The following is a 25,339-nucleotide window of genomic DNA, read 5'->3' as shown; positions in this document are numbered from 1 at the left end:
ATATCTCCCTAATACGCAAATCTTCCTAATTCTATCCTGTTGTTTGTAATCGCAGCAAATCAATAAAGTTTTAGGGGATTTCGTACTGAATTATATGGTGTTTTTGGTAACATTGAATCACCTCTGCCGTTGTGCAGAAGTTTCCTACAAGGTGAAAAATAATTTAAAAACGTTTTTTGACTGCTTCACATTACCTTTAGTAAACGGCAATACGTTTAAGAAAATATACTTTTTATGACTATGAATTTAAGCTATATGTGTTATCCGACAATGTCTCGGATGAGTGGCTAACTTATATTACCATTTCTAACTCTGTGATCGACTTGTTCGTTGTAATTTTCAGGTCAATCAGAAAATTTTAAACCAAAGCGCACTGCAAGAGACGAAAACATGGCTCAAGGTAAAGGCTAGAGTGTGTTTTCTTTTGAGCGTGTTGAGATTTAAAACGATTTGTGGAAGAATCAATTTCGTATGAAACAATTTAACCTTAGAACATTCAAGTAAAATTGGAAGTTTCAGTGAGTTTTGTTTGCAAGTTTAGTTTTATAGTCATTTCTTTCTTCGAATTTTTTTTCTTTCTCTTCAATTTCTGAGTGGGTTGAATTCGGCAATGTCGTGCAAAATTTGCATGAACAAGTCTTTGTTTTTGTGTGTTCGACGCCAGAGGAATTCGGAGAAATGCAGGTCCAGTCTCAATTTGGGGTCATCTTTCTTGCCTGCTTTTCTGATTTTCTTCGCTTTGCTCACCCAGTCTTGCACTGCAGCCTTATCGTCTGCTTCATCCTTGTTGATCTGGAAGTACTGGGCACACACCTCACGCAGCACGTTGTTCCAGTAGGCCGCCTCTTTTGCACTCATTCCAAACCCCAGTTCTTGGAACATAGTGTCTGGGTCAGTGGTGTTGCCTTTAGACCACGAGTAGATGAAGAGAATGAAGCGTTCGTAGGAGAGTTTTGAGCACTCTAGCAGCGAGCCAGACTTGGCTTGGATTTGTCGGTAACATTTGTTTGCCTTGCATCTCCACCGGTCTTCACGTACTGACAAACTCAACTTCATTGCAGTCCCGCAAACTCGGCAGAATCTCTCCTTGTGTAAAAGACCGTGATGTTGCAAAAATAGAATTGCGTTCTCTTTTGATTTAATAAATTCGCATAGTGACGAGAATTCCATTTTCATTAGTTTGCCTTGCTCCAGTTTTCTTGCCCAAAATTCAGCAATTGAAGTTGAAACGAATTTAATGATTTTTGCGAATTTCCCCACTTTTCAAAACGTGCGTTATTTGGCAAGTATGTATTTCCCCCGCAAGTTTCATCGAATTTATTCAGTTTCAAGAAGTCAAAAGAAATCACGTGCTGTGTGATTTTTCGTGTATTTATTCATTCGTTTGATGGAAGGAAAATTAATTGAAACATAATTTACTTCGCTCTCATAACACGTTCACTCAATTTTGAAGTGCTGAAATTTTGAAATAGATAGCGAATGGATTGAAGCTCAAAATAGCGAAAAGAAATGCTGTCAGATTGAGATCTAAATAGGGCTCCCCCCCCCCCCTCCCCCCTCAACATTTGAATTTCAGTTTTGAATTGTCATTTAAATTGTCATAATGTAATTAAATTTAGCATTGTGAACAAACGAACTATTGTTCTTCCTCCCTTATGGTAACACAACGCATTCAGCCATAATAACACGTAAGACAGCTGAGAAAGTGGAAAATTTGAAATGTGGAGGAGGGGGGTTGTAAATAGCCGGGAATAGCAGCAACGCCAAAGATGGAAATTATTAAATCGGAAAGCGGATCAACCGTACAATCCCCACCCCCTGAATGACCTACCGTAGAATATTCCTCCTAGCCATGTGTTATTTTTGAAACTAGATTCCGCGTAAAATATGCATTTCAAACTAGTGAGCAAAAACTTTTGTTTTAGAAAATTTGGAATTTGTTATAGAATAGTTGTTTTATACTTTTAATTGTCCAAATATTGTAATCATTAAATATTTTTCCAATATTTTTTTTTTGCGATTAAATCAACTTATTTTGCATTCACAGTTAGTTTCTGAATAAGTTTTTTTTAAACCCGATTAAGCGACGAGTGAAGAAATAGTACGGTTCATTCATTAGATCTGTCGGAAAAGCTCTGAACATTGAATGTACAATAGATACAAATCGTCAATTTAGATTCTTGATATACACAGTAATTGATAAACCTTTCAATAACATTGCATATGAATTAAGCCTTATTTTGCAGTTTTTTTTGTTTTGCAAAGTCTGCAGTTATTGTTGTCGAGTCGAGGAAAATATTTGCATCCGAGGTGGCAAATATGTCAAATATCGGTTCTACTTGGCAATCCCTTTCAGCAAAATTCGAATCTTAAAAACATCGTTCTAGTGCTATTTACTTCTTGTTTTTTATAGGGGTGGCAATTTTGGATCTTAACTATTCCCCCCCCCCCTGTTTCGATTTTCAGAAATTCAACTTTAGCGGCCACATTTTCAATTGCTTAAAACAATTTTCAGAAAAAAAATATATATATTAAACATTTTTTAAGTGGGTATTATATGAATAGTGAGTAATAAAAATACGAACGCGCGAAAATGAAAACCCACTTAATTGTTGACGTTTTTGAAATGCATATTTTATACAGAAATGGTTGTCAAAAACAATGCATGCATAGGGGGGGGGGGGGGTAGTGAACAAGGTCCAAAAGGGAGGAGAGAAATAGTTAACAAGATCCGCAATTTTAATGAGATACCAAAGATAGGGCGATTGTGGGTCTTTTTACTTAAGACCCACAATCGCCCAAATTCCGCCCAAATTTCTCAATCTGGCAGTTTTGTAATATTCTATGTATAAATGCAGAGTAACAAAACACTGATCGCACTGATTGGTTTGGTAAATACAAATGCGATTACTTTGTTCTTTAGCCGATTCCAAACAAGGCTGGAATTAGTGAAAGTCATCGTTTCTTCCTAGAAATTTTTCTGTTTTTTTTTCTAGTCTGGGTAAAAATCTGTAGCTTTGAAATAAATTCAAATAGTTTACCAAAAGCTCTATACGTTTGGCCGATTGGGCTTATTTACAAGTCGACCTAACATTTCGAGATGATGCTGAAATTTGATCGGCGTATTCTAGCCAATCAGGTTGAACCAAAAAATTTCTGTTCAGAAATAATGATTTTTGGGTGGAACACGTAAAAAATCCCGCGATCCCAAACATAATGTTTTTTTTTTAAGTAGACAGACGCAAAGTTAAATATGAAATGAGTGCAATCATCTTTGGAACCAGAATCGGCTGACTGGCTTGAATTGCATTCTATTCAAAATTTCTACCGCAAAAATTAAAAGGATAACTGATTGCTGTGCAAGTATCACAGATTGTTCCGACCATATTCATGAACAAATTTAAAAATTTGTTAAGTAAATTTTTTGCACAATAATTGTTTATATATAATTTAAAAACCTTTATTGCTAAGAAAGCACTGAATTAAACATCCAATTTACGTTTTAAGTTTGTTAAATCACTTGATCGATTCCGATAATTATTCGTGGTACCATTTTCAGTGGAAATAAAAAGAAATAAAAAATGAAACACACCCGAATACAAAGTTCTTCCCCACTTTCAATGATCGGAACAATGATAGAGTTTGTCCTATAGCAGAGAAACTCCCAAATGCCAGTTATTTACAAAAAGAGATTGTAGCTGGTCTGATATGCAAAGCACGCAACACATATCAGCCCAATTCTGGACATTGACTGAGAAGAACAAAATCTGCAATTAATTTGGGCCAAATTTTGCTCTTAAAAAATTGAGCATCCTGGTTGACCAAAAATGCGAATCAAACAATTTTCATATATAAAAAAACTAAATCATACTTTTTTCAAGCAATTTTATTTTTTAATTACAGAAAATTGCATGAAATGTCTTTGGTTTGTGACTTTTCGTATATGGAATTTACATGACTAGTATTTTTCCATGAACCAAAAATGTAAATGTTTTTTATGTTAAATTTTTTCTGAAATTTAGTTGGGTTGTATTGGACAAAGACACTGGTTACTCAAAGCTAGATTTAGCAAAGGTTTAACGGTCTTTATGTTCAATGCATTGGAAACGCCCTGAAAACAGTTGTTTATTTCACAAACAATATAATGAAAGAAGTAAACTTTGTACACTAGCCAGCTTAAGAGCGTAGTGTATAAGTACAAACTTCGTTTTTTTTCCAACCTTACTTGCAAATAAAAGTGTTAATTAATTGTGTTGCTTAATGGCAGCTAACTCGCAAATGAAGGTTTTATTTAACGGCACTTCTGCAATAATCACGATCTGTAGCATTGGAAATGTTATAGCATCTGTTCTCTGCATCTTGTGGCTAGTCTTAGCGATTTACTGAGCGTTCGTTGATGAGAGTTTAGCGCGTGTTAATCATAATCTCTTGGTCGCAGATCAAATACGAGAGGTATCCGAACTTTTACCAGTTCGAGGTTTTTTCTGCTTTTTTTGCTTTTTATTGAGTAGCTTTTTGTCGTGTTCTCGCTAGTGTTTGAGGAGCGCAGCTTCGCCTCTGTTTAACTTTTGGCGAAATTTTTTTGAATTAGTTACCTAGAGAAACAAAAACACAGTCCAGGTTTTGAGTATCCAGGACGAGGTTATGATCACAAAAAAAATTGCTTGCAACAAAAAATATTTTTGGAAAAACTTTGTGAGTACAAAATTCGATATCAATTTTGCGTTAAAAATTTATAAAATTTTTTGGGACACCTTTGAAATTAAAAAAAAATTTTTGGTGTTGTTATCAAAAAAATTAAAGGTTATTCATACAATTTACAGATTCGGAAAATGTATGATTAGCTCTTTTAAGCAAAAATTTTCTTTTTTTATGACGACTTTTTGCCAAAACAAGAAAATTTTCATGGCAAAAATGTATGAAAATTGTAAGATAAGCTTTTTCATAGAGTTAGTAGGTTGAAATCTGTTTGCCTCATTCTAACTTCGAAACACTATTTTAAGTTAAGTCGTGGACTTGTATATCACTGGTGTTTTAGATGGGTAAAGTATTTGATTCATTATATTAGGAAGCGAGCAAAATGAGCAATGGTGAGCTGGCTGATTTGGACACATCTCGGACCCAACCACTTCCGATGACCGCTCCGAAGACAGACAGGAAGTCTGTGTCTCAAGCTCCGCAATTAGCCCAGGCAGGCACGGATGGGGGAGCAACTGTGAGTACGCAGGCAAATATCCTCGCGACTCTGATGCAGCCCTCTGACACGCAGAAAATAGGAGACCCGTCCGAGGACTTGACCTTGAGAGCCGCCATGTACGGTGTTCTGTTCCTTTCTTTCATCGACAAGGTTAGTTGCGAGAATACAGCTTGTTACGAAAAAAATTCGAGTCTTTGTAAAAAGAGCAAAAAACAATGGCTGCTTAAGTAACTGCTGAGCTTCATGAAGTAGTACATCACCGCAGCCATAGATTTATAGAAATTGTTGATGAAAACTCTAGAAAACTGAAGAAGGTTTTCCAACCTTTTAAAACAAAAGCCTTTCAGATTATAGAACCATGTTTAGAAAAACTACGAGGGTGGTCTAGCTGCAATGGATGAGGCTGTGAACATTCTACCGAGGACGAAGCACAGATTGCTGGTGTTCAAACACAGGGTCATGGTCAAGGCCAAGCTGGGTCAGAATGTCTCGGCCGACATTGCCAAGTTCAAGGTCAGTGATGTATCCAATGCTCAAGCTTAAGCCCAAGATAAACATTTATAATACTAATAGTAATATGAAAACAAAAAATTGAAAGGAATAGTTCTAATAGAGAGTTTGGAGTTCAATAAATTGAGAGTTATTAGACGAGTATGAATCGAGTGTTTAAAATGAATGTTGCAAGATTCAATTAGGGTTCAAAAGTTGCACTTGTGCAAATTTCGCTGAGTGGTTTTTAGTACTGTGTGGGATTTAGGACGAGAGTGAGGATTATGTGGCCTACATGTGGAGACGGGTGGCACTCAGTTCCAAGAAAGAACTCGAACAACTCACCTCTTTCCAGAACTCCATCGAGGCTCTCACGGTTCGTACTACTGGGCGGAGAATATAGAAACTAGCATAAGTACCTCCAGTTCTGGGTTTTTATTCACAGGTTTCTTGTTTTTCCGTGACACTTTTGCGCTCGTGTTTATCGTGTGTTGTGCGACTGTAGTAGTTGTAGTATACCTTGTTTTCTTTTCAGAGTGCTACACACGACTGGCAGAAGGTGGACTATCTGCTGGAGTTTGGAGAGTGGCTGTATGTGAACGAGTACCCTCTGCAGGACTCAGTAGACGTCATAGACTGGGCGGTCAATATCCTCCTTAACATGAAGTTCCCTCTGCCCTCAACCAAATCTGGTCAGCATCATTAAGAGAAACTCAAGAATAGTCAACTTTTAACCATGTATTTTACTTATGATTAGATGAATTTGTAATTAGCCATTTTTCCGGGCGTTAGCTAAGTGTACCATATTACCACCTGATTGCGAAAGTAGTTTTAGCAGTCCGGTTTAGAAGCTTAATGAGCTCTTTAATTTCGTTTCGAGGCCCAAAAAGTCAGCTTAAAAGGCACTTCCGATGGCCCAGCATTATTTGACAGGAGAGGATCCTTTTCTCAGCCTATATTTTTGTATTGTCATTTTTGTAATGTGTTTTTGCGCCTCAGTTATTTGCGGTATCTACGTTTTTTAAGTGTTAAAGAGCGAAGTGATTGTCACTTATAGATCGTGACGTTTTTGGTTTGTTATTTGTTCCACGAAAAAGTAAAACATGTTCACGCCCGAATTTGGTTTTTCGCTGTTTGGCTGTTGATTTGTTTTAAGTTCTTTTCATTTCCTTTGTTAAACAAAGTCCACTAGCGAACAGCAAAAGTGTAAAAGTCCATGAGCAATACTCGAAATTCAAAATTTAAATTTCTGGTGGCCGAAATTCGAAGTTAGATTTTTTTTGAAATTCGAAGCCTAAAAAATGTTCAAAAGGTTTCAATCATTTTTAAAGGTTTCCCGGGAGTCTTTTACACTTTCCAACCATCATTTGGCTATGTTTCTGTTATAAATTGCGAGAGCTGACCTTGATTCGTTATGAAGCCTCAATAACTTCCAGGCACTATCCCACGTGGTCTGTCGGTAAACCGTGTGCCTTCGAATCCAAAGATGTGTTGTTCGAGCAAACGAACGGTAGTGCGACTCTTCATGTTTTCTCATTCTTTTTTCTGGGAAAACTTAACTGTCGGGCTTTCGCTCGTCTGCTTTTTTTGTCGGCTATTTTCGACAGCATAGACTATTCTTCTGATTTTAGCAATTTTCACTATATGCCAATGTTTTTCGGTAATTAAGAGTCGATGAACGTAAGGAAGATTCTTATGTCGGTCGTGATTTTTTTCAGGGAAAGTTTTAAAATTTCTTCACGCTCAAGCTTGATGTTTCGTGGTTTGAATTTAGAATTTTTTCTAGGTTCAGTTCATTGCCTTGGGGGAAAAGGAAAGCAAAATTCCATTGTTGAGCAGCAACAGTGTAAAGGTCACGAAAAACGTGATCGATTTCTATTTGCGAAAGAGGATTTTAATTTTCAGGTTTCCCAGCGGAATAAGAACTTTACCCATTGATCCAGTTTTCTCATATTGAGATAGTTTTATCAAAAAATTTCCAATCATAAATTATACGTGAAACTCAAAGAGTCACAAGATCATTTATATAACTATATATTTTTTGAAATTTGAAAGTTGAAGTATTTAAAAAAGTAAGTAAGCTGCTTTTCTTTCCTTGCGTTCATTGACTCTTTTCCAGCTGTCCGGTAACTATGTTTTCTGAATTTACTACTTCTGATTTCGTGTAACTTTTTTTCTCGCTTAAATGGTGCCTGGGTCGTAGATTTTAATGTTTCTGTTTTCAGGAGTAATTCAGCGTTAAAATTTCAAAGTTTCTGAACTTTAGCTCAAATTTTTTATGAAAATGATTTTGATTTCGGCTGTTTAATTGAGTGTTTGATTGGTTTCTTTCTTTCCAGCCCGGAAATCGGGCAAGAAGGTTAGCAAGAGGAGTACCGTTGGCGCAAAGAGCACTACCCGATCCGAAACCAATTCTCTGACAGGAGACAATGGAGCAAAAGTTCAACTGGATCCGACTGCTGGTAAGTTTGAAGTATATATTACATAGTTTTGCGATCGATTGTTTTCTGAAAACACACTTTGTGGGATCAGAATGCCCGACAACTGATGAATCTGGCAGCGGTGAATGTCAAATCTGTTATTGAGAAAATAACCTCTTACCAACTATCTAGTACAAGCGAAAGTGTTAGAATAAGTGAGAATAACTTGAAGACATGATCGGTTCCATATGGGAGCAGTTTTTTGTGGTACTCATATCACTCCTAAATGTTTTTAAGGCTAAGGCGAAGTCGATTAGCATCAGTTGGGTTGTTTTCAGTGGAGGAGGAGAAGTTGGAAGACTTGGTGTCGGACGATGAAGACGACGATGCGGACTTGTTTGATGCTGGCCAGTACATCCCCATTGTGCGCAAGGCAGAAATAGGCACCAACCTCAACAACCTGGCCTTGACTGTGGAGAATGTAAACGGAGTGAACCAGCTGGAGCTGCTCATGAGGAGCCACCTAATGCTGGCACATATTGTGGGAACTTCTTCTAGAACATTCCCGTACTGCGTACTCATGGCCTACACTTGTGTCATGAGGATTTGGCAGGTAGGTTTTAATTCCTCTTAAACTGCAACAGACAGCTGGTATCAAGATTTTCATTTCCCAAGTATAGCCAATTCATCCTCGACACTGAAATTTTAATTTTTTGAAAACAACTTACGATTGAAAGGTTTAAATTATACCACCAGACTCGATTTTCTGCGAATCCATTTTGAAGTAACTGAACTTGCTTGAAAAAATTCACCCTAGTTATACATAGTTTCTCCCGGCTTCTGGAAGTGGTCGAAACAAAAATTATTCGAATATAATATTTGAAGTGGTCGGAACAGTTATTCGAATATAATATTCGAAGTTGTAGGAACAGTTATTCGAATATAATTTGAAACAAGACTGCTCGAAATCAAAGATCAAGTGTACAAATTTGAGTCATACGAAATTATTACGACCGATTAGCTAGCCTCAATTCAATTTGGAACGATTTTGTTGGGCGGGATAATTCGCCACGCATAAGTAACATTACAAATTTGCGTTATACTTCAGCATTATGAATAAAATCCTCAAAACGCTCATATATTAGTCCAGAGCATGGCCAAATTGGAAATTTTCAAACTCCTAGAACATTGTTAAAAAAATGATCGGAGGTAAAAATATCTTTTTATATTTGAATTCAGGGAGTCAATATCTTCAATGGGATACTAAAAAATTTTTCGATCGCCGAAAATTTAGTGAATAAAACAAGACTGCTCTTTAATCAGGGCAAAGCCTTGAATGTTCCGACTGCCCCTTAATCCATATCGAATAATTTTTTGGGAAACAGAAATATTGAAAAACTCTAAATTTTGGACAAACTCAAAAATCAAATGTAAAAATTTGAGTCGTATTAAATTATTACGACAGACTAGCTAGCCTCAATTCAATTTTTAACGATTTTATTCAGCGGGATTACTCGCTACGCATAAATGATTCGCATTGCGCTTTCAGGACAAAGAAAACTATTGTTTTGATCGCCAAAAATTAACTGAATAAAAAAATTACACCAAACAAAGATTTGTCGAAACAAAAAACCACCCCAAGCATAAATATACCGTTTTCTTTGAAAGTCGGAACATTACATTTTTAGCGACGGATATTTGGAGTGTGTTTACTCATATCTTTGTTTATTGTTATGACTTTAGTAACAAAAGTAATGAAATATTTAGGCTCGGGGTGGTTTTTTTTTCAGATAAATTTCGACTTTTTAACTAGCCATTTTTGACGGAATTTTTAAAATATCATTCAAAAGGTATTGTAGTCCTGAGCTCAAGTTTATTGTTATCCTGATGATCATTTTTCGTCAAGTCATGGGGGTTCAAAGATTGCCATTTAGGTTGAAGGAAGCTTATTTGCCATAATTGATTTGTTACTAGGAGCGAAAGTTTTCATTTAGTACTTTATATGGCGTATGAGGTACTGATTTTTACAAAAATCTCAAATTTTATTATTATTTTTTAAAATTTATTTCATTACTCTTAATTTTTTCAAGCTATTACTGCTCCATAGAGCTCAAGAGGCAGTCAGAATTTTCAGGGCTCAGCCCTGATACGAGTAGTTTTGTATGTCTTTTAGAAACTCTGGGCGGCTACTAACTATCAAGAATTTCTGGATATTAAAAACATTGAGAAGGTAGAGAATGCAGTTTAAAAGTGATGAGCGGTATCATTTTGCAAAACATGTACGCACACGGCACTTTCATTTAGTCAAAGTTTGATTGTGTTTTTTTGTTCGTGCACTTTTAATTTTCAAGAATTATTAAATACCAAAAAAATCAACTTAATTTTAGGACTGATAAAAACAAGGTCAATATTAAAATGTTTTCGTCAATTCGACATCATCAGTATATTTGGGGTGATTTTCACTTTTAGTTGTCAAGAATTATTAGATACCAAAAAATTTAACCTAATTTCAGGACTTGTGGTCTCGTCTCACCACAAATAAGGTGGAGTATATTTGGGTGAACTATTGATGGTTTTGAATGCTCGCAGTTTGAGCTGCTTCCATTTTTCGGGGGTCATAATTTTCTCCCTCATTTTGTGTTTTATGTCTATTTCATAACTTCCAAATCTTTTTTCTGTATTTGCACCGAGGATTTGAGATCGAATTGGATTACTTGAACTCACAAATGACTCTTTTAATGTACTGTGAAATCTGACCGTTTGAGCTTCGGACGGGATTTAATGTTTGGAATCTATTACAAATCATCCTGCTCTCTGTGGTACCCTCTTAATTCCATCTCCCTTTGAAATGGATAATAAAATAGTCAGGCGTATGCGAATATTGAACCTAGTAACAAACCAGATGGGTTAAATGTCGCATTGCTTATATAGAAACCGAAGTCTTAGACCAAATGGTGAGGCTCAATTAATGAGTCAGCTAACATAGCCTATAGAGAAATGGCCCCGTGTTGATATGATAGTCATGTTGCCTCAGTTTCCAGTACATCCATCTGTAAACAAAAGAATGATAGCACCGGTCCTGCCTTGTGAAAAGTTTGAGTCTCTCTTAAAGTGTTTCGTTTTTAGGTGACTCTGATGCAGGGCAACAGAGGCAAAGACGACAAGGGTCCAGTGGAGAAGGGTGCGTCTGCGAAGAAGAAAGACGGGGGCAAAAAAGATGGCGACAAGAAAAAAGGTAGCTGCTTGATTATTGTCCAAGTACCTCAATCCGGGAGTACAAATGAACAATTTTTCTCAAAAACAAATGAAGAACATGAATTAGGAGTTACTGATCTCACGAAAGATGTCCTTCTCAGTAGCTGAGAGATACTCGTCTGTTGGTAGTTAGTTCCTCCTCCTATGATTCAATTATCTTCGATTCAAAGCCAAAGAACTATGACGGCGCTAATAAACAATATAGTGCTCAGAATGCTGCAATATGCTGGCTCATGCAAGCCTCAACATTACGACGCATTTTGGAACTCGGTGGCATTCAGAGTTATAAAATATGCTTTTGAACTAGTTCAAAAATCTCCAACATAAAATTCAAGAAACGTTTTTGAAAAAAGTGGATGCTGGTTTGGAAACGGTGTGGGCTGTAGAATTACAGAGAAAACGGAAACGCAAATGGAAGTTTATCAATGCTGGGATCTTTCAGTTTTGTTGAACCTTGTCGTTTGCCTAGTTATTGGCCTGGATCGATGTCATGTCTTAGACTCTAGACCCACTGCCAATTACGTGTACTTCCATCGCCTTTTACTATGGAAATCGCGTACTTCCATCGCCTTTTACTATGGAATTATCGTTTATAAACTAACTTTGTTACATAATTTCTTGCTTTATTGTTATCAGGGGAAACATATATTTGGTCATCCTGTAAACTCAGCATAAATTAGTAGCGTAATTTAACGCACATTAACGTAAATTTACAGGCACTTATCAGTGTTCACTCAAAAATTAGTGCAGGTTCTGCATTTTAACGTTATTTTCTTAGAAATAAAAGGAAAAGCGTAGAAAAAATGTCCGAATCGACAACTGAATTGATAATTGAAGGGGAAATTAGTACCCCAGAGCCAACTTTTGCCCAAAAACTTACGGAAAGCTTGGTTTCGAGACCAGGACCAGTCCAAAACTTAGGAAACAACCAAAACAAAAATCCGATTACTGTCGATTTTGTTTTACCTTTTACCAAAGAAATATTCGAGAACGAAGCAAAACAAGAAGAACTATTTGCCGAAGCTGTATCAAATATTCGTAAAGGCCTCCCGCGCGAATGTCGAAACAATCTTACCATTCTGAAAACCACAATTCCGAAAAAAGATGGCAAGAAACTCAGAGCGGTTCGAGTGCTTGCCCCCCAATCGATATACAACGAAGTACAAGCACTTAAGCTGAATGGAATAAACATCAGAGACAAGCATATAGTTGCTTGGGGACCTAAAGAACGCGTCATAGATGCTTACCCTAAAGAAGTCAACATGTATTTCAGAAACCTAGCGCATTTCTTCGATGACGAAGATGTGTTGCAAGCAGTGAAACTTCCAGATATGATGAAACAAACCACTATGATCCAGAAAGAGACGATTGCAACGAACGATGAAGACGGTGGCTGTGTATACACCGGAAGAGCATCATGTCGTATGCTTATCGAAGACGAAAAACAAGAAGAACTATTATCCTCATGGGCCGAAAAAAGTTGTGTGCAGACCTTTGAACTATTTGGAACGCAGTTTTTCTGCAACATCCCCTCATTGTTAATCTGCGAACACTGTGAAAAAGCCGGTAGAAGGGCCAAAGGCCATCACGTAAGCTATTGCTACCAAAAGTTTCGGTCGTCAAAAAATAATCAGAAAGAACCGTCTGATCAACGCCTAATGAAAAGCAAAGAAAGCGAATATCATGAAAAGAAACCAAAGCAATCCGAAAAAGAAGTCAGCCAAGAAGTACAATCAGACGGCGAAATCAGCTACGATACCAATACCAATTTCTCGCAAGTAGTGAAAAGAAATGTAAATCGAAGAGAATACGAGCTGAGAAAGCAGAAACTCCCCCAAACTGAAACCAAACCAAATAACTACAGCAACGAAAATGAAACCCAGTTTGAGTCTCTGGGAACAATCACGAGAAGTCGTATCAGACAAAAAACGGTCAAATCATCCGACGAAAAAGGCTTGAATAGCGAGTCGGAACTGTCGAAAGAAGTCAATGAAAGTCCTAACCTGGAATTGCCGAGGGCTTGATTGTCCCGAAAAACTTATTCACATAATGAATAAAGTAACCCATCTCAACTATGACCCAAACTTCATAATTTGTTTACAAGAAACCCAAACTACGGATATCAGTCATAAGTTGAGAACAACTCTAGAGTACTACAAACTTCAGTCTGCTCATACATCATCAATTGGTCGTAGTGGAGGACTACTTACACTCTGGCCAAAGTCTATGAAAGCAACCGTTATCGCAGAAAACAGGGCGTCCCAGCTAATTCATTTTCCCCAACAACGAACATATGTAGTGAATGCGTATGTCAGAACAGCAAATTATGTCAAAAGTTGCCAACTAATATCGGAAGCGATGACAGAATTAAATGATATAAATGAGTCAGACACACTTATTCTTGTTGGAGACTTGAATTCTTTCCCGAATCACAAGAGAGATCATCAAGCACAAATAGTCTCGACTGCAAAGGTATTCAAGAAAAAACATGTTACCATATTCAAAAGAGTAGAACCCATTTTGAACAGACATTGCCTTAAAGACACAGCAGTTGAGCTAGAAAAAGATAAAGTTACACATAAATGCTCCAGAACTGGAACACGCACCCGAATAGACTTTATTTTTTCGAATACTCTCACGGCGGATGATACATTCCAAATGTACGAAACAACCTTGAGTGACCACCAGATCTTATGTTACCAAACTTTTCAAGAACCTCAAATGGACATGGGTCCAGGTATCTGGAGATTGAATAACAACATTCTGCCAAATAACAAAAAAACAATAGAAAAACGTCTTGAAAATTGGTCAATTGAAAACTATGATGTAAGTAAGCAAGAATTACGTGAGTTCCTACGCAACATCTCAATACAGAAAATCAGACTAGAAACAAAATACAAACAAATGTTAGAATCCCAAATTGAACATTTGAATATAAGCAATCAAAAAAGAGTTGAACTCGAATGTCAACTGCGAAAAATAGAACAAGAAGAGTGTCGACAAATTTTGACGTGTATTCAAAATAATGTCAAAGAGCTTCAGGACGGCAACCCCAAAGAAATTAAAAGATGGGCTAGGCAACAGCAACCTAAAACAGTCATCAGAAAAATGAAACTTCAAACTGGGGATATTACAACTAAAACACAGCGGATATTGGAAGAAACAACATCGTTCTACGAAAACCTCTATAAAGAAGAGCAAGTGATGGACATAGATCGGTATGAGATTCTCAATAGTTTTCACAAAAAATTGTCGGACAAGAGCATCGAAAGTCTTGATGCTCCACTTCAAATGGAAGAAATTGAAATGGCAATAAGTAAACTAAAAAAAGGAACGAGCCCAGGTCCTGACGGACTTACATCTGAATTATATCAACAACATGCCTTCTCTTTTGCCAATATACTTTTACCATTGTTTCAATCTGCTTTTAGTTTTGCTAAAATGCCGAAGTCCTTCAACAAAGCCATAATCAAACTGTTGCCGAAAGAAACTGAGAGTCTTCTGCCGAATGACTATAGGCCGATCAGCTTGATAAACACAGACCAGAAAATCCTGTCACATGTAATAGCTGGAAGGCTTAAGCCAGTTTTAAGTGAAGTGATTGAGAACGAGCAACATGCATATTTGCCCAATAGATCCATACATCAAGCCATCCTTGAAATCCGATTAAGACTCCGCAAATCAAAACCCAAAGTGGTAGCTTCAACAATCGACTTTTCTAAAGCTTTTGATAGGGTCGATCGGAAATATATGTTCCAAATTCTACGAAAAATTGGCTGCCCAAGCCAATTGATATCACTAATAGAAAGCTTGTACTGCAACTCTAAGTCATCAGTTGCAATAAATGGGTTTAATTCAAGAGAAATCAAACAGAAACGAGGAGTCCGACAAGGATGCCCCTTATCAGCTCTGCTTTTTATCTTAGCTCTCGAGCCACTGTTAAATCAAATACGAGAATCAACTTATTTTAGTAAACTTGAAACACGAAGTGTTGCGTATGCTGACGACCTAACAGTTTTCACTCGCGCTGACGAGGTTCAACATCTGCACAAAATACTTGATGATTTCTGCAAAGGCACCCAGTTTCGAGTTAATCGAAGTAAATCAAAATCCTTAAGCCTGTACGATCACCCAAATATGGAAACTGTTAGAACAGCAAAAGTACTCGGAGTAGTGCTAGGAGACACAGAGCTCTCAAGAATATCAAATAATGAGGAAATTCTGAAAAGACTTAAAAACAACAAGATCAGATTCAATCGATACATGAGTTACAGAGCAAAATCTATTGCGGTCTCCACTTTTGTGATACCACAAATAACTCATATCGGAAGACACAATCTAATTTCAATAGATGTTCTCAAAATGTACAAGGAAGTAACCAGAAAAATTGTTTGGGGAGCTGGCAGGAGATGTGAAATAGCTTTGCAATTCCTTGAACGAGACATGCTCAAAGGAGGAGTGAAACTTCCCAGCCTGCAGGCCCATCTTTTAGCTGCCAAAATCCAAGATTTTCAAAATGCCTACTTCAGCTTCGGACCACTGCAGAAACATCTCTTAATGGAAAACTGGAATAATCCAACGAGCAGGTTTTACAGAGAACTAGATGGAGATCTAGAAAACTCTGAACTCAGTATCAACTCATTAAATGACGAAAGCATTGAGATAATAAATTCCCGAGGTTGGATGATGAGCATCCTTGCGAAAACAAAATACTCCCAAATATATGGAGCATGCGTGGAAAACTTTCACTTTGAAAATAGTTGGAAAAAAAGAATTGAAAAAAGCTGCACGAAGTTCAACTTGAACCCAACTGAATTCAGTAAAGTTTCGCCATGGTTGTGGAGACAACCAAGGTTAACCAGCTTTGAAAAAAATTTGTTCTACCGTCTGCTCTTCAATTGCCTTCCAGATAAAGACGTCCTATGGAATAGAAATTTAAAGCCCGATCCATTATGTGCTTTCTGTATGTATGAGTTTGAGAACTGTACCCATCTGTTTGAGAGTTGCTCTACTATAAAACCGTTCCTGGAAATACTTCAAATCAAACAATTATCCGACATCTTCAAAAATCCCAGTGTTGTAAAAACGAAAGCAGTATCAATCGTCCTTTTTGATTCATGGAGAGGCAATAATGCAGAATGTACAACTTACAGACTTAAAAAACTTACAAACTTTATGCATTGATTTACCTAAATAAGTTTTCTTTTTGCTTTAGTACCAAATAGTTGTAGTACATAACTTCTAGTAATTTACGATTTACATACTATGGAAATCCGGGCAGGGGGTGAAATTGAGATAATCGATCTTTTTCCCACCCTCACTTTCGAGTGAGGGCGATAAAATTGAATGAATAGAGTTTGGAAACATGTTATCGAACATTGACCCACGCTTTTTGAAACTTACACGTTTCACTGAGACGTTTACTTTTCAAAAATTGTGAGTAAATTTCCGAAACATTTTTCAAAATTCTACTCATTCAGTCTAGTTAATTACGAAAACGTAAGTTCACGCAATGCTCTGTTATTATTCAGCCTCGAAATTATTTTTCAGCCGTTATTCAGAAAGTCCATGCATTTCATTTAGTTGCTTATTTTGTACAATCGTGTGTGCTAAAAGTCAGAAATGAAAAAATAAAGGGGATTCAGAAAAGCTTAACTTATGATATTTTTGCGTACATGTATTTCATGTTTCCGTGTTTCAGAAGAAGGAGGGGGAAAGAACGAGAAAGGGAAAGGAGGCGGGGCTGCTGGAGGAGCGACTGCGAGGAAGACTGGGCCCGTGGAGACCATCCCAAGGACATTCGAGGATTGGGCGCTGTATGAGATGCCTGAGAGCATGCGCCAGTTGTGTCACGAAGACACGAGCGGTTTCTGCGTGAACAAACTCACACTTAACAAACCTGTTAGTTTTTGTGCTGCCTGAATGTTCCGATTGTTTGGAATCTTTCTAAAAATAGATTTGCGGAAAAAGACTGATTCTCTCAAAGGTCTTACATTCAGAAAACGTGACGTACTTAATCTCACCCATTTGAAGTAGGAGGTGGTCATTTTGAATCAATCTTAGCTTTTTCTGTTTCATGTCTCAGTTGTTTTAGATGCTCACACTGCACTACTTGATGACTCTGGTGGAGTATGTGCGTGAGCTGAATTTGAACTACCTCGCATTTCCTGCCCTCTCATTGGGCAAGTTCATAGCCAGCGAAGTCATGGAAAAGGACTCAATTGGCAAGGTGGTGCGCCTCAAGTGAGATTTTTTCCCTAATTTTGTTCATCCAGCAATTGATGTTTACTTTTAGCAATCAGCAGATGCTCTGGTAATTTCAGCTATTTGCGACAAACTTAGATAACCTAACAGTCAGCGCAGTTATTTTGGAAGCATTTAATTTTTAATTTTTTTAAATTAGCTGGCTTTTTGATTTGATAATGATATTTGTTTTGTTCAGGTTTGTGCAGTTGTGCCATGAGATCAACTTGGAGGCTGCAGCCAGTTACCACGAGAACGTGGTCGGCCATCTCTACATCAACGAGGAAGAACAGGCACAGTGAGCTACAATTTTCATATGTCAAATCAGGGCTCTTTTTCCTACACCCCCACCTTTGAACGAGGAAAAACGCTGATTTACGTCATGTAGTTGATTCGTCTTTTTTTTCAGGACGCTCACATTTTTTACGCTGTTTAACTTCTAATCGTTTTAAGCTCATTGAACAATTAATTTGCCAGGTAGAAGGCCAATTACGCTCTCTAATTACAAAAATACAAATGGCACACAAACTTTATTTCTTTCCAGTTTTTGAAATCGGTTGAAGTCTTTTTAGTTCCCAGTTAAAGAAAGCTTTTATCTAAAAAGTCAATTTTAATTTTTATTTAAAGTATTTTTGACCTAGTTGCCGCTGGATAAATGATTTTAAATTCTTATTTAACGGCGGCGATGTTTTTCTTGACATGTTTTACGTAAGCTGAACATACTTGTTAGCTTGTGTGTGTGTTTGAGGGTGCGTACTGAGCTGAGTGTGATGGAGGAGAAGTTGAGGCAGGTGATGTTAGAGGAGCAGCGGATGAAGCAGAACAGACGAGTGATGATAGAACAGTCGAACATGAGTGAGAACACGAAGCAGATGATGATCAACAGACAGCAACACTCCATGTCAGCCACATCCACCACATCCACCTCGGTCTCTATACTATTTCATTCACTTAATTCGATTCCAATAGCTACTGGGCGGATTATAAGAAGATAATTTGAACAGAAAGTGACATTACACAGTGCTTTCTATGGGTTTTTGATTACTACAAAAAACAATAGAGGCTAGCGTTTAGCTTAAAGCGCAACCCTACATTAGGAATATTTGATTCAAAAAGTTTTTCTTCCCATGCAGTGCGTCAAATAGATCAATATTTTAGGCGGGTGGTGCGGATCTTCCGCTTGGGGAACCCCTAGTGTTGAGTGGGAGGAAGATAGGTGATGTTTCTTTCTATGACAACTGGATCCAAATGGCGCGCTTCCTCATCGACCAAGTGAGTGTATAATCTCAAGTGTAACATGGGTATCGAAGGGTGAGAACTTAACGTTATTTTCTAAAGCGAGTAATGATGATGTAAACTAGATATGATTTCGCGTATGATGAATTTTCTCTGCGTTATTTTTCTGATTTCTTTGATGTTTTTTGAATGCATTTTGCTTTTACGCTTACGAACCTTCTTCTTTTTCCAACCTAAGTTGCAAATATTGTTGCGGCACTGTTAAGGTGCGGCACTCCAATAATGGTTAGGCACCTTTAGAGCTTTTTTATAGCATGTGCTTTGGCATTCGAATAGTAATAAATTAACACAGTTGATGAATTTTTAGTTCATCAAATGAACCGAAAAAAGCTGTTTGTTTTAAACAACATCACAATAATAAAAACTCGATTTCAGAAATTTTCTAATGTGGCTTTATGCTTTGCAATTTGTTACATGCAACGTTAGTGTGGATACCTCCAATTTGTTATATTCCAAATTATTAATAGCAAAATTGAGTATATTTCTATTTGGTGCCACTTTTGCTGAATTGAATTGGCCATTTATTAGCAAATGTAGCTGCTTTATTCGTGACTAGTGTTTGTCGGTTGTTAAGCTTGCGTGGCTGCGGGGATAGTGCATGAGACTCAAAATCTTTTGATTGTAGTAGGTCGAATCCTACACGTAGCCAAGTTTTTGCTAATTCGATGCTTATTTCTACTTTTTCTTATTTAACTTGATAGAGCTGTTTTTTGGTCGTGTTCTCGCAAGTGTTTGCGAAGCACAGCTTCACCTCTGTGTAAATACTGGCTCATAAGCGATATTTTTTTCCAGTGCCAGTATCAAAATGCCCGCCAGTTTCTCGCAGAAGCTAACTCAGCCGCAAAGCGACTGGACGATACCCTTACGCGACGAAAGTGCCTGGAACTACTTAGCTTAATGGCTTTGAAAGAATCAAATCCCGACCAGGCAGCGAAAATACTAGCCAGTGCCCAGGGTCTGGGGGGAGACATTGACTTCTGGTTCGCGGCTACCAACATTCTAGCGGAATGTTTGATGCTGAAGCGTGAAGACTCGGAGAGATTTAGCAAAGCGCGTCATTTGATCCACACGGCTCTCGATGAATTCGAAACTCTAACCATGATACAGCCGAACAAGCAGCCGTCCATTGAAGTGATGATGGCAAAACTGGAGCTGAAACTCGCTCTCATTGAGTACGAGCATATAATGACTGGTTCATCTAATTCAGCCTCGGTTAGCACTATGCAGCCGAAAATTCATGGGGCCTTGATTGGCGTGGTGAAGAGGCTGGAGAAAGTGGCACAGGTGTTCAATCGGGCGAGAAAATTTATGGATGAAATCTACACTGTGCTTCAGATCTGCCATTTGTACCGGTGAGTTGCGTAACGATCGCATTTTTCTGGTATGTTTTGTTATTTTTAAGTGTAAAAGACCGAAGTGATTGTCACTTATAGGTCGTGATAATTCATTTCCGTTTTTGTGAATGACTGCTATTTTCAAAAACTGAACTTGTTTTTCTGAGCCGGAATTAAAAAATTACCTATTGGTCCAGTTAGTTAGATAAATTTAAGAATTATTTGCCAGTTAAATTTCAATCAACTTTTTTGCAGTTTTTTTGTTCATATACACTTTTCCAACCATCTATTGGCTATGTGACACAAGTGAGTTGATGAGCGCAGTGTATTAGTATAACTCTACTTTTTCAACCTTTTGGTGGCACTTTTGCGATAATCACGATCTGTAGCATTGGAAATTTCTTAGCATCTGTTCTCTGTTTGGCGGCTATTCTTTGCGATTAGTCAAGCGTCCGTGGCTCAAAGAGATTCCTAAGCTACTTGTCGGAGACTCAACGTCTCAGTTAGCAATAGTTTTCTTATTTAGTGGCTTTTTTGCTGCACAGCATTGGCAATTTATTTGCATCTATAGCTGCATCTTTAATGGCTAGTATTTGCATATTTTCAATGGATCGTGGAGGGTTCGAATCCGACGCATCGCAAAAGTGTGTCTAATTTGAGGCTGACTTTAGTTTTTAATGCTTTATTTTTTAGATCTTGTCCTCTGTGTTAATCTATGTCATCTACTTAAAGCAAATGAGATTTGCATGCCTGGATGCTTAACTACATTTAATCGAATCTTACTACAAGCCAGCTAGCAAGCGCAATGTTATACTCCGAATGGATTTTTTTCTAATTCGATTTCAAAATAAAAAATTTCATTAAAAGTACTTACTTTTGCTGTATAGCATGTGTTTAGGAGCATTTTCTTAGCATTTGTTCGGTATCCGCAATGTTAGTGGGTAGTATTTGTAGATTTAAAAGCTCATTATGCAGTTGGAAGGGTTTGAGATTCATAATCTCTAGCTTGGTTTACTGATGTAAAAAAAAACAGCCTAATTTCGCATTCTCATTGCGGCAGTATAAAGGTCACAAAAAACGTGGTCGACTTAAGTTTCAGATTTTTCAGCGGAATAAAAATTGACCTATCAATCCAGTTTTTTCAAATTGGGTTATTTTTATATGTCTATCATAAATTGTTCTCGAAACTAAAAGAGCTTCAAGGCTATGTTTTTCTTTTAAGTTTCAAAATTGAATTCTTCTTTTAAAAAAACAAGTCACGTTTTTTCTAAATGAAAAATATAGGGCCTGAAAGTTCTTTGAATTTATGAGTGACTTTTTTGATAAAATTAACCCATGTAAGAAAACTGGATCAATCCGTTTTCTTGAGTTCACTCTCTTTTTTCCAACTGTCTGCTGACTATGTTGGCTTTTCTTTCCCTTGTTTCTTCTTTGCCTTTTTCAAATGTTTTTGCCGTTTTATTGCTTGTGAAAATTTTTTCGAAATTTGAGATCCTGTGGGTTTTTGGTTGTTTTATACCTGCTCAACATAGATGTAACCACACAGGCTGGGGACGGACGGAAAATTTTTTGGGCTCGAGTCTGGCCCGAAGCGTTTTGGAATAATATATGCTTTGGTCTGCGAAAAGCAGTTTCTTTTATTTATTCTTGTAATGGTGCGGGTAATTGAGTTTAAAGAAATTTTGCCTTTTTTCATTTTTTTATTTTGAAAAAGTTTTCACGTGATCATTTAATGGCGCCTGCCTCATGGCCCAATTAATCTAGAATGATGATTTTTTTTCAGATTCGTCTTTCGAAAACTTTGGGAACAATTTATGGCTTTTTCGATAAAATTTCGACTTTTTCGATAAAATTTATTCAATGTTAGAAAATGTGAAAATTTTTTAGGACCCAATTTATCTAGAATGATGATTTTTTTTTGTAATTGCTTTTCGAAAATAATGAGTTTATCTCTTTTTCTTAAAAGATTCCATTATCTGTGTTTTGAGTTCGTCAAATGAGCCTTTATAATTTTAAAGTGTAACTAGCTTTGCAATCAGCAAGGGCATTGCAACCGGGTACTAGACTTTTTCACGTAAATTTCACGTGAGCTGTTGACATGCTCAATTTCTTGAAAGTTTATCAAAAATACCATCATTTAGGATAGGTGGAGTTCTATTAAGGCAGTAAATGAACAAAAATTAAATTACCGGAAAAATTCTAAACTTTTTTTCGTATTCTTGGTTTTGCGCAAATTGTTGACATGCTCAATTTCTTGAAAATTTAAATAAAACTACTATCATTTAGGATAGGTGGAGTTCTCTTAAGGCAGTAATTTTCTTTAAAAATAAATTTCCGGAAAAAGGTTGAACTTTTTTCATATTCTTGGTTTTCATCCTAGTTTTTATGCTTTTATAATTTTCAGTACGAATTGGTGGTGAAAATTTTCAAAAATTTAAAGCTCAAAACATTTATTACAATAGTTTTGTTTCGGTCCAACAGGGTTCGACTAAAATGTGTCGCCTTAGTTGACCATAAGTTTGACCGTGATTTAGTCGCCTTTATGTCATTCGTGTTGTGCTGCAGGCGTTTTGCGGGCGACTGCTCTGGCGACGAAGAGTCCCGCAATGATTTTCTTCTCAAATGTCAGAGGATTCTGAAGGTGGAGTGCATCAAACACCAGGGCGAGTTCCAAGTGGTCGCTGACCTGCTCTCACTCTCTGAGGTACTCTTTCTCAAGGAAGGCATGTAGGGAGTCAAGTGTGGTATTTAAGCCCTTTTAGTCGGAGTTCGAAGTTCAAACAAAGAAAGTGTCGAGAAAAATTGTCTTTGGTTTTCAGTCAAATACTTTTCAGACTAATATAGGCAAAATTTGATGAAGTTTGATGAAATGGGCTGGCTTTTCAATTAATTTTGGTTACAATTTAGTGTTAATTTAGCCTATATTATTTCTAGTTTTTTTTTCGTTTTTCAAACTCAATGTCTGTAGTGAAGACTCTTATACAGGTCGCGATTTTTTTAATTTTTGTTTTCTTTTAGGTTTTTTGAAACTAATTGATTTTTCTCAATTTTGATTCTCGGAAAAGTCAAATTTTGTGTCTTTGTGTGGTCAGATTTGTGACCGTTGATGTCAGATTTGTCGCATCAATGGTTGAATTGAAAAAAACAGATTGTTGAAAATCTATCTCAATAAATAGCTGCCTTTTTTTAGAAAAAAAAGAAATTGCTTTCAAAAAAAGTTTTGAAATGTTGACTATTTTCTGTAATTTTTTTTCTTCAACAAAACTACCCTGCCAATTCTCAGGTTAAGTGGTGATTTGAGAAACCCGGTTTTCTCCCTTATTTTAATAGAAAAACAACAATGGCCAAAGTCCTATTTTGAAATTACCCATTTCATACCGCATCAGTGAAAAAAATTCAGAAAGTGTCAATCACGTACCTCCAGCTTTAGCCATATTATATTTTATCGAGACATAAGAAAATTTTGGTTCACTTAATTTCGTTCGTAGTTATTTTTTTTCTAATGTTTGTCTCGTATCGCAAGTGATGCGAAGCTCCGATTCGCCTCTGTATCTTGAAGTTCAAAGAGCTTTAAGGGCATCTAATTTTTTCTTTGAAATTCGAAAGTGGAGATTTTTTCAAAACTTAAGTTTTTTTGTTTATTGGCATTAATTGACTCTTTTCCAACTGTCTGTTGGTTATGTTTTATTAAGTGCCTATGAACGTAGTGAGTGAGGCAGGCTCCAGCAACTGATTACGTGAATTTTTTTTCAAAGTTTGAGGTGATAAGGGTTTTTGGCTATGTTGTTTATGCACTTCTTTATGTTTTTGCACTTTATGCATTTTTTATGCGCGTTTTTGTTCACTTCCAGATGAGTTTGAAGGACATATACAATGTTTTTGTTAAATTTCGAAATTTGCAGGTTTTTCGAAAACTAACTCAGATTTTTTTCTGTTTGCTGGCGTTCATGGACTATTTTTCATTTGTCTGCTGGCTATGTTTTTTTGACCTAATTCAGTCACCTTTTGCTAAAAAAAGAATTGGCATGAAATTTAGAAAACACAGAATGATCTTTTCTTAAATTATGAATGTCGGAACCTTCTGTGCGATTTGCGCAGCAACAGCTTAGCTTTTTTACTGTTAAAATTTTGATTTTGATTAATTACTTTCCTAATCGCGCACCCAAAATTTAGTCGTGATGATGTTTTTTAGGACGCCTTAAAATTTGTCCCAGCTCAAATGTGTCTTTGAGTTCCAAAGTTCAGTTCATATCCTTTGTTAAAAGTAAAGCAATTTTCGCTGTAGGCAATTTCCACTAAAGGTTACGAAAAACACGATCGACTTCTAGTTTCGAATTTGGATTCGATCTTTAAGATTTCCCAGCGGAATAAAAACTTTAATTATTGATGCAGTTTTCTCAAGTTCTGTTATTTTCATCAAAAAAGTGTCAATCATAAATTGTTCTTGAAACTTAGAGAGCTTTAAGGTCATGCGTTTTTTCTTTGAAGTTTGACAAATAAGCTTTTTCAAAAATTAATTTTTTATTCTGTTTACTTGCGTTCATTGACTCTTTTCCAACTATCTGTAGGCCATGTTTATGTCTAACTGATGAATCAAGGATTTTTGAATCGCCTATCACAAATCCGTTTGACACATCTTAGGATTATCCAACCTCTAAAAAGTATTATGGGGTCTATGTTATATGTGTATGTATATGTAGAATGAGGCCTACAGTCTTCCGTACGGACGTGCATTGGGTGAGATGCAGCTGCTGTACTGTGGGGTGCTACTGGACCTCTACCACATCCACGTGAACACGGAGAAGAGACACTGCGAGGCACAGAGGAGGAAGCCATCACTACTCCAGGTACCCATCACACGCACCGACACAAATACTTGTCAAATTTGGGCTATATTTAGCTTTCCTGGCATAAAAAAAAAACATTTTGCCTAAAAACCGAGAAATTTCCAAAACGAGATGGCTGACGCAATTTCAACATAAGTTTGAAATATTTATGGAAAATATATCAGGTTGATAAAAAACGATGTTTTCTGGTCCATAAAAAACGCTAGACCGTAATCACAGTTGTTTTTAGTATTGTAAATTAACAAAAATTATATTTTA

The 25,339-nt window shown here is 36.8% G+C and overlaps 2 protein-coding genes across 9 annotated transcripts in view; both read left to right on the top strand.

Annotated features, from left to right (window-relative positions):
* Positions 1 to 25,339, top strand: part of LOC134850943 (C-terminal-binding protein 1-like) — a 226,242-nt gene that overhangs the window by 68,787 nt on the left and 132,116 nt on the right. The window lies entirely within an intron of this gene.
* Positions 1 to 25,339, top strand: part of LOC134851443 (cilia- and flagella-associated protein 46-like) — a 71,995-nt gene that overhangs the window by 31,589 nt on the left and 15,067 nt on the right. For 7 of the 8 annotated variants that reach the window (XM_063867528.1, XM_063867529.1, XM_063867525.1 and 4 more), the window contains 16 exons: positions 5,069 to 5,347; positions 5,564 to 5,710; positions 5,955 to 6,062; positions 6,222 to 6,378; positions 8,026 to 8,148; positions 8,445 to 8,719; positions 10,620 to 10,649; positions 11,233 to 11,341; positions 17,063 to 17,262; positions 17,456 to 17,604; positions 17,804 to 17,902; positions 18,353 to 18,533; positions 18,763 to 18,876; positions 19,693 to 20,252; positions 22,800 to 22,938; positions 24,935 to 25,081. In XM_063867528.1, the coding sequence (XP_063723598.1) occupies positions 5,069 to 5,347; positions 5,564 to 5,710; positions 5,955 to 6,062; positions 6,222 to 6,378; positions 8,026 to 8,148; positions 8,445 to 8,719; positions 10,620 to 10,649; positions 11,233 to 11,341; positions 17,063 to 17,262; positions 17,456 to 17,604; positions 17,804 to 17,902; positions 18,353 to 18,533; positions 18,763 to 18,876; positions 19,693 to 20,252; positions 22,800 to 22,938; positions 24,935 to 25,081 (2,817 nt within the window). The remainder of the gene's footprint in view (positions 1 to 5,068; positions 5,348 to 5,563; positions 5,711 to 5,954; positions 6,063 to 6,221; positions 6,379 to 8,025; positions 8,149 to 8,444; positions 8,720 to 10,619; positions 10,650 to 11,232; positions 11,342 to 17,062; positions 17,263 to 17,455; positions 17,605 to 17,803; positions 17,903 to 18,352; positions 18,534 to 18,762; positions 18,877 to 19,692; positions 20,253 to 22,799; positions 22,939 to 24,934; positions 25,082 to 25,339) is intronic. The other variant, XM_063867526.1, reaches the window with a different exon arrangement.

This window comes from Symsagittifera roscoffensis, chromosome 7 (genome assembly GCF_963678635.1).
Source record: "Symsagittifera roscoffensis chromosome 7, txSymRosc1.1, whole genome shotgun sequence".
Lineage (NCBI taxonomy): Eukaryota > Metazoa > Xenacoelomorpha > Acoela > Convolutidae > Symsagittifera > Symsagittifera roscoffensis.
Note: the sequence above shows the minus strand (reverse complement) of the source record. Positions and strands in the feature narration are given on the sequence as shown.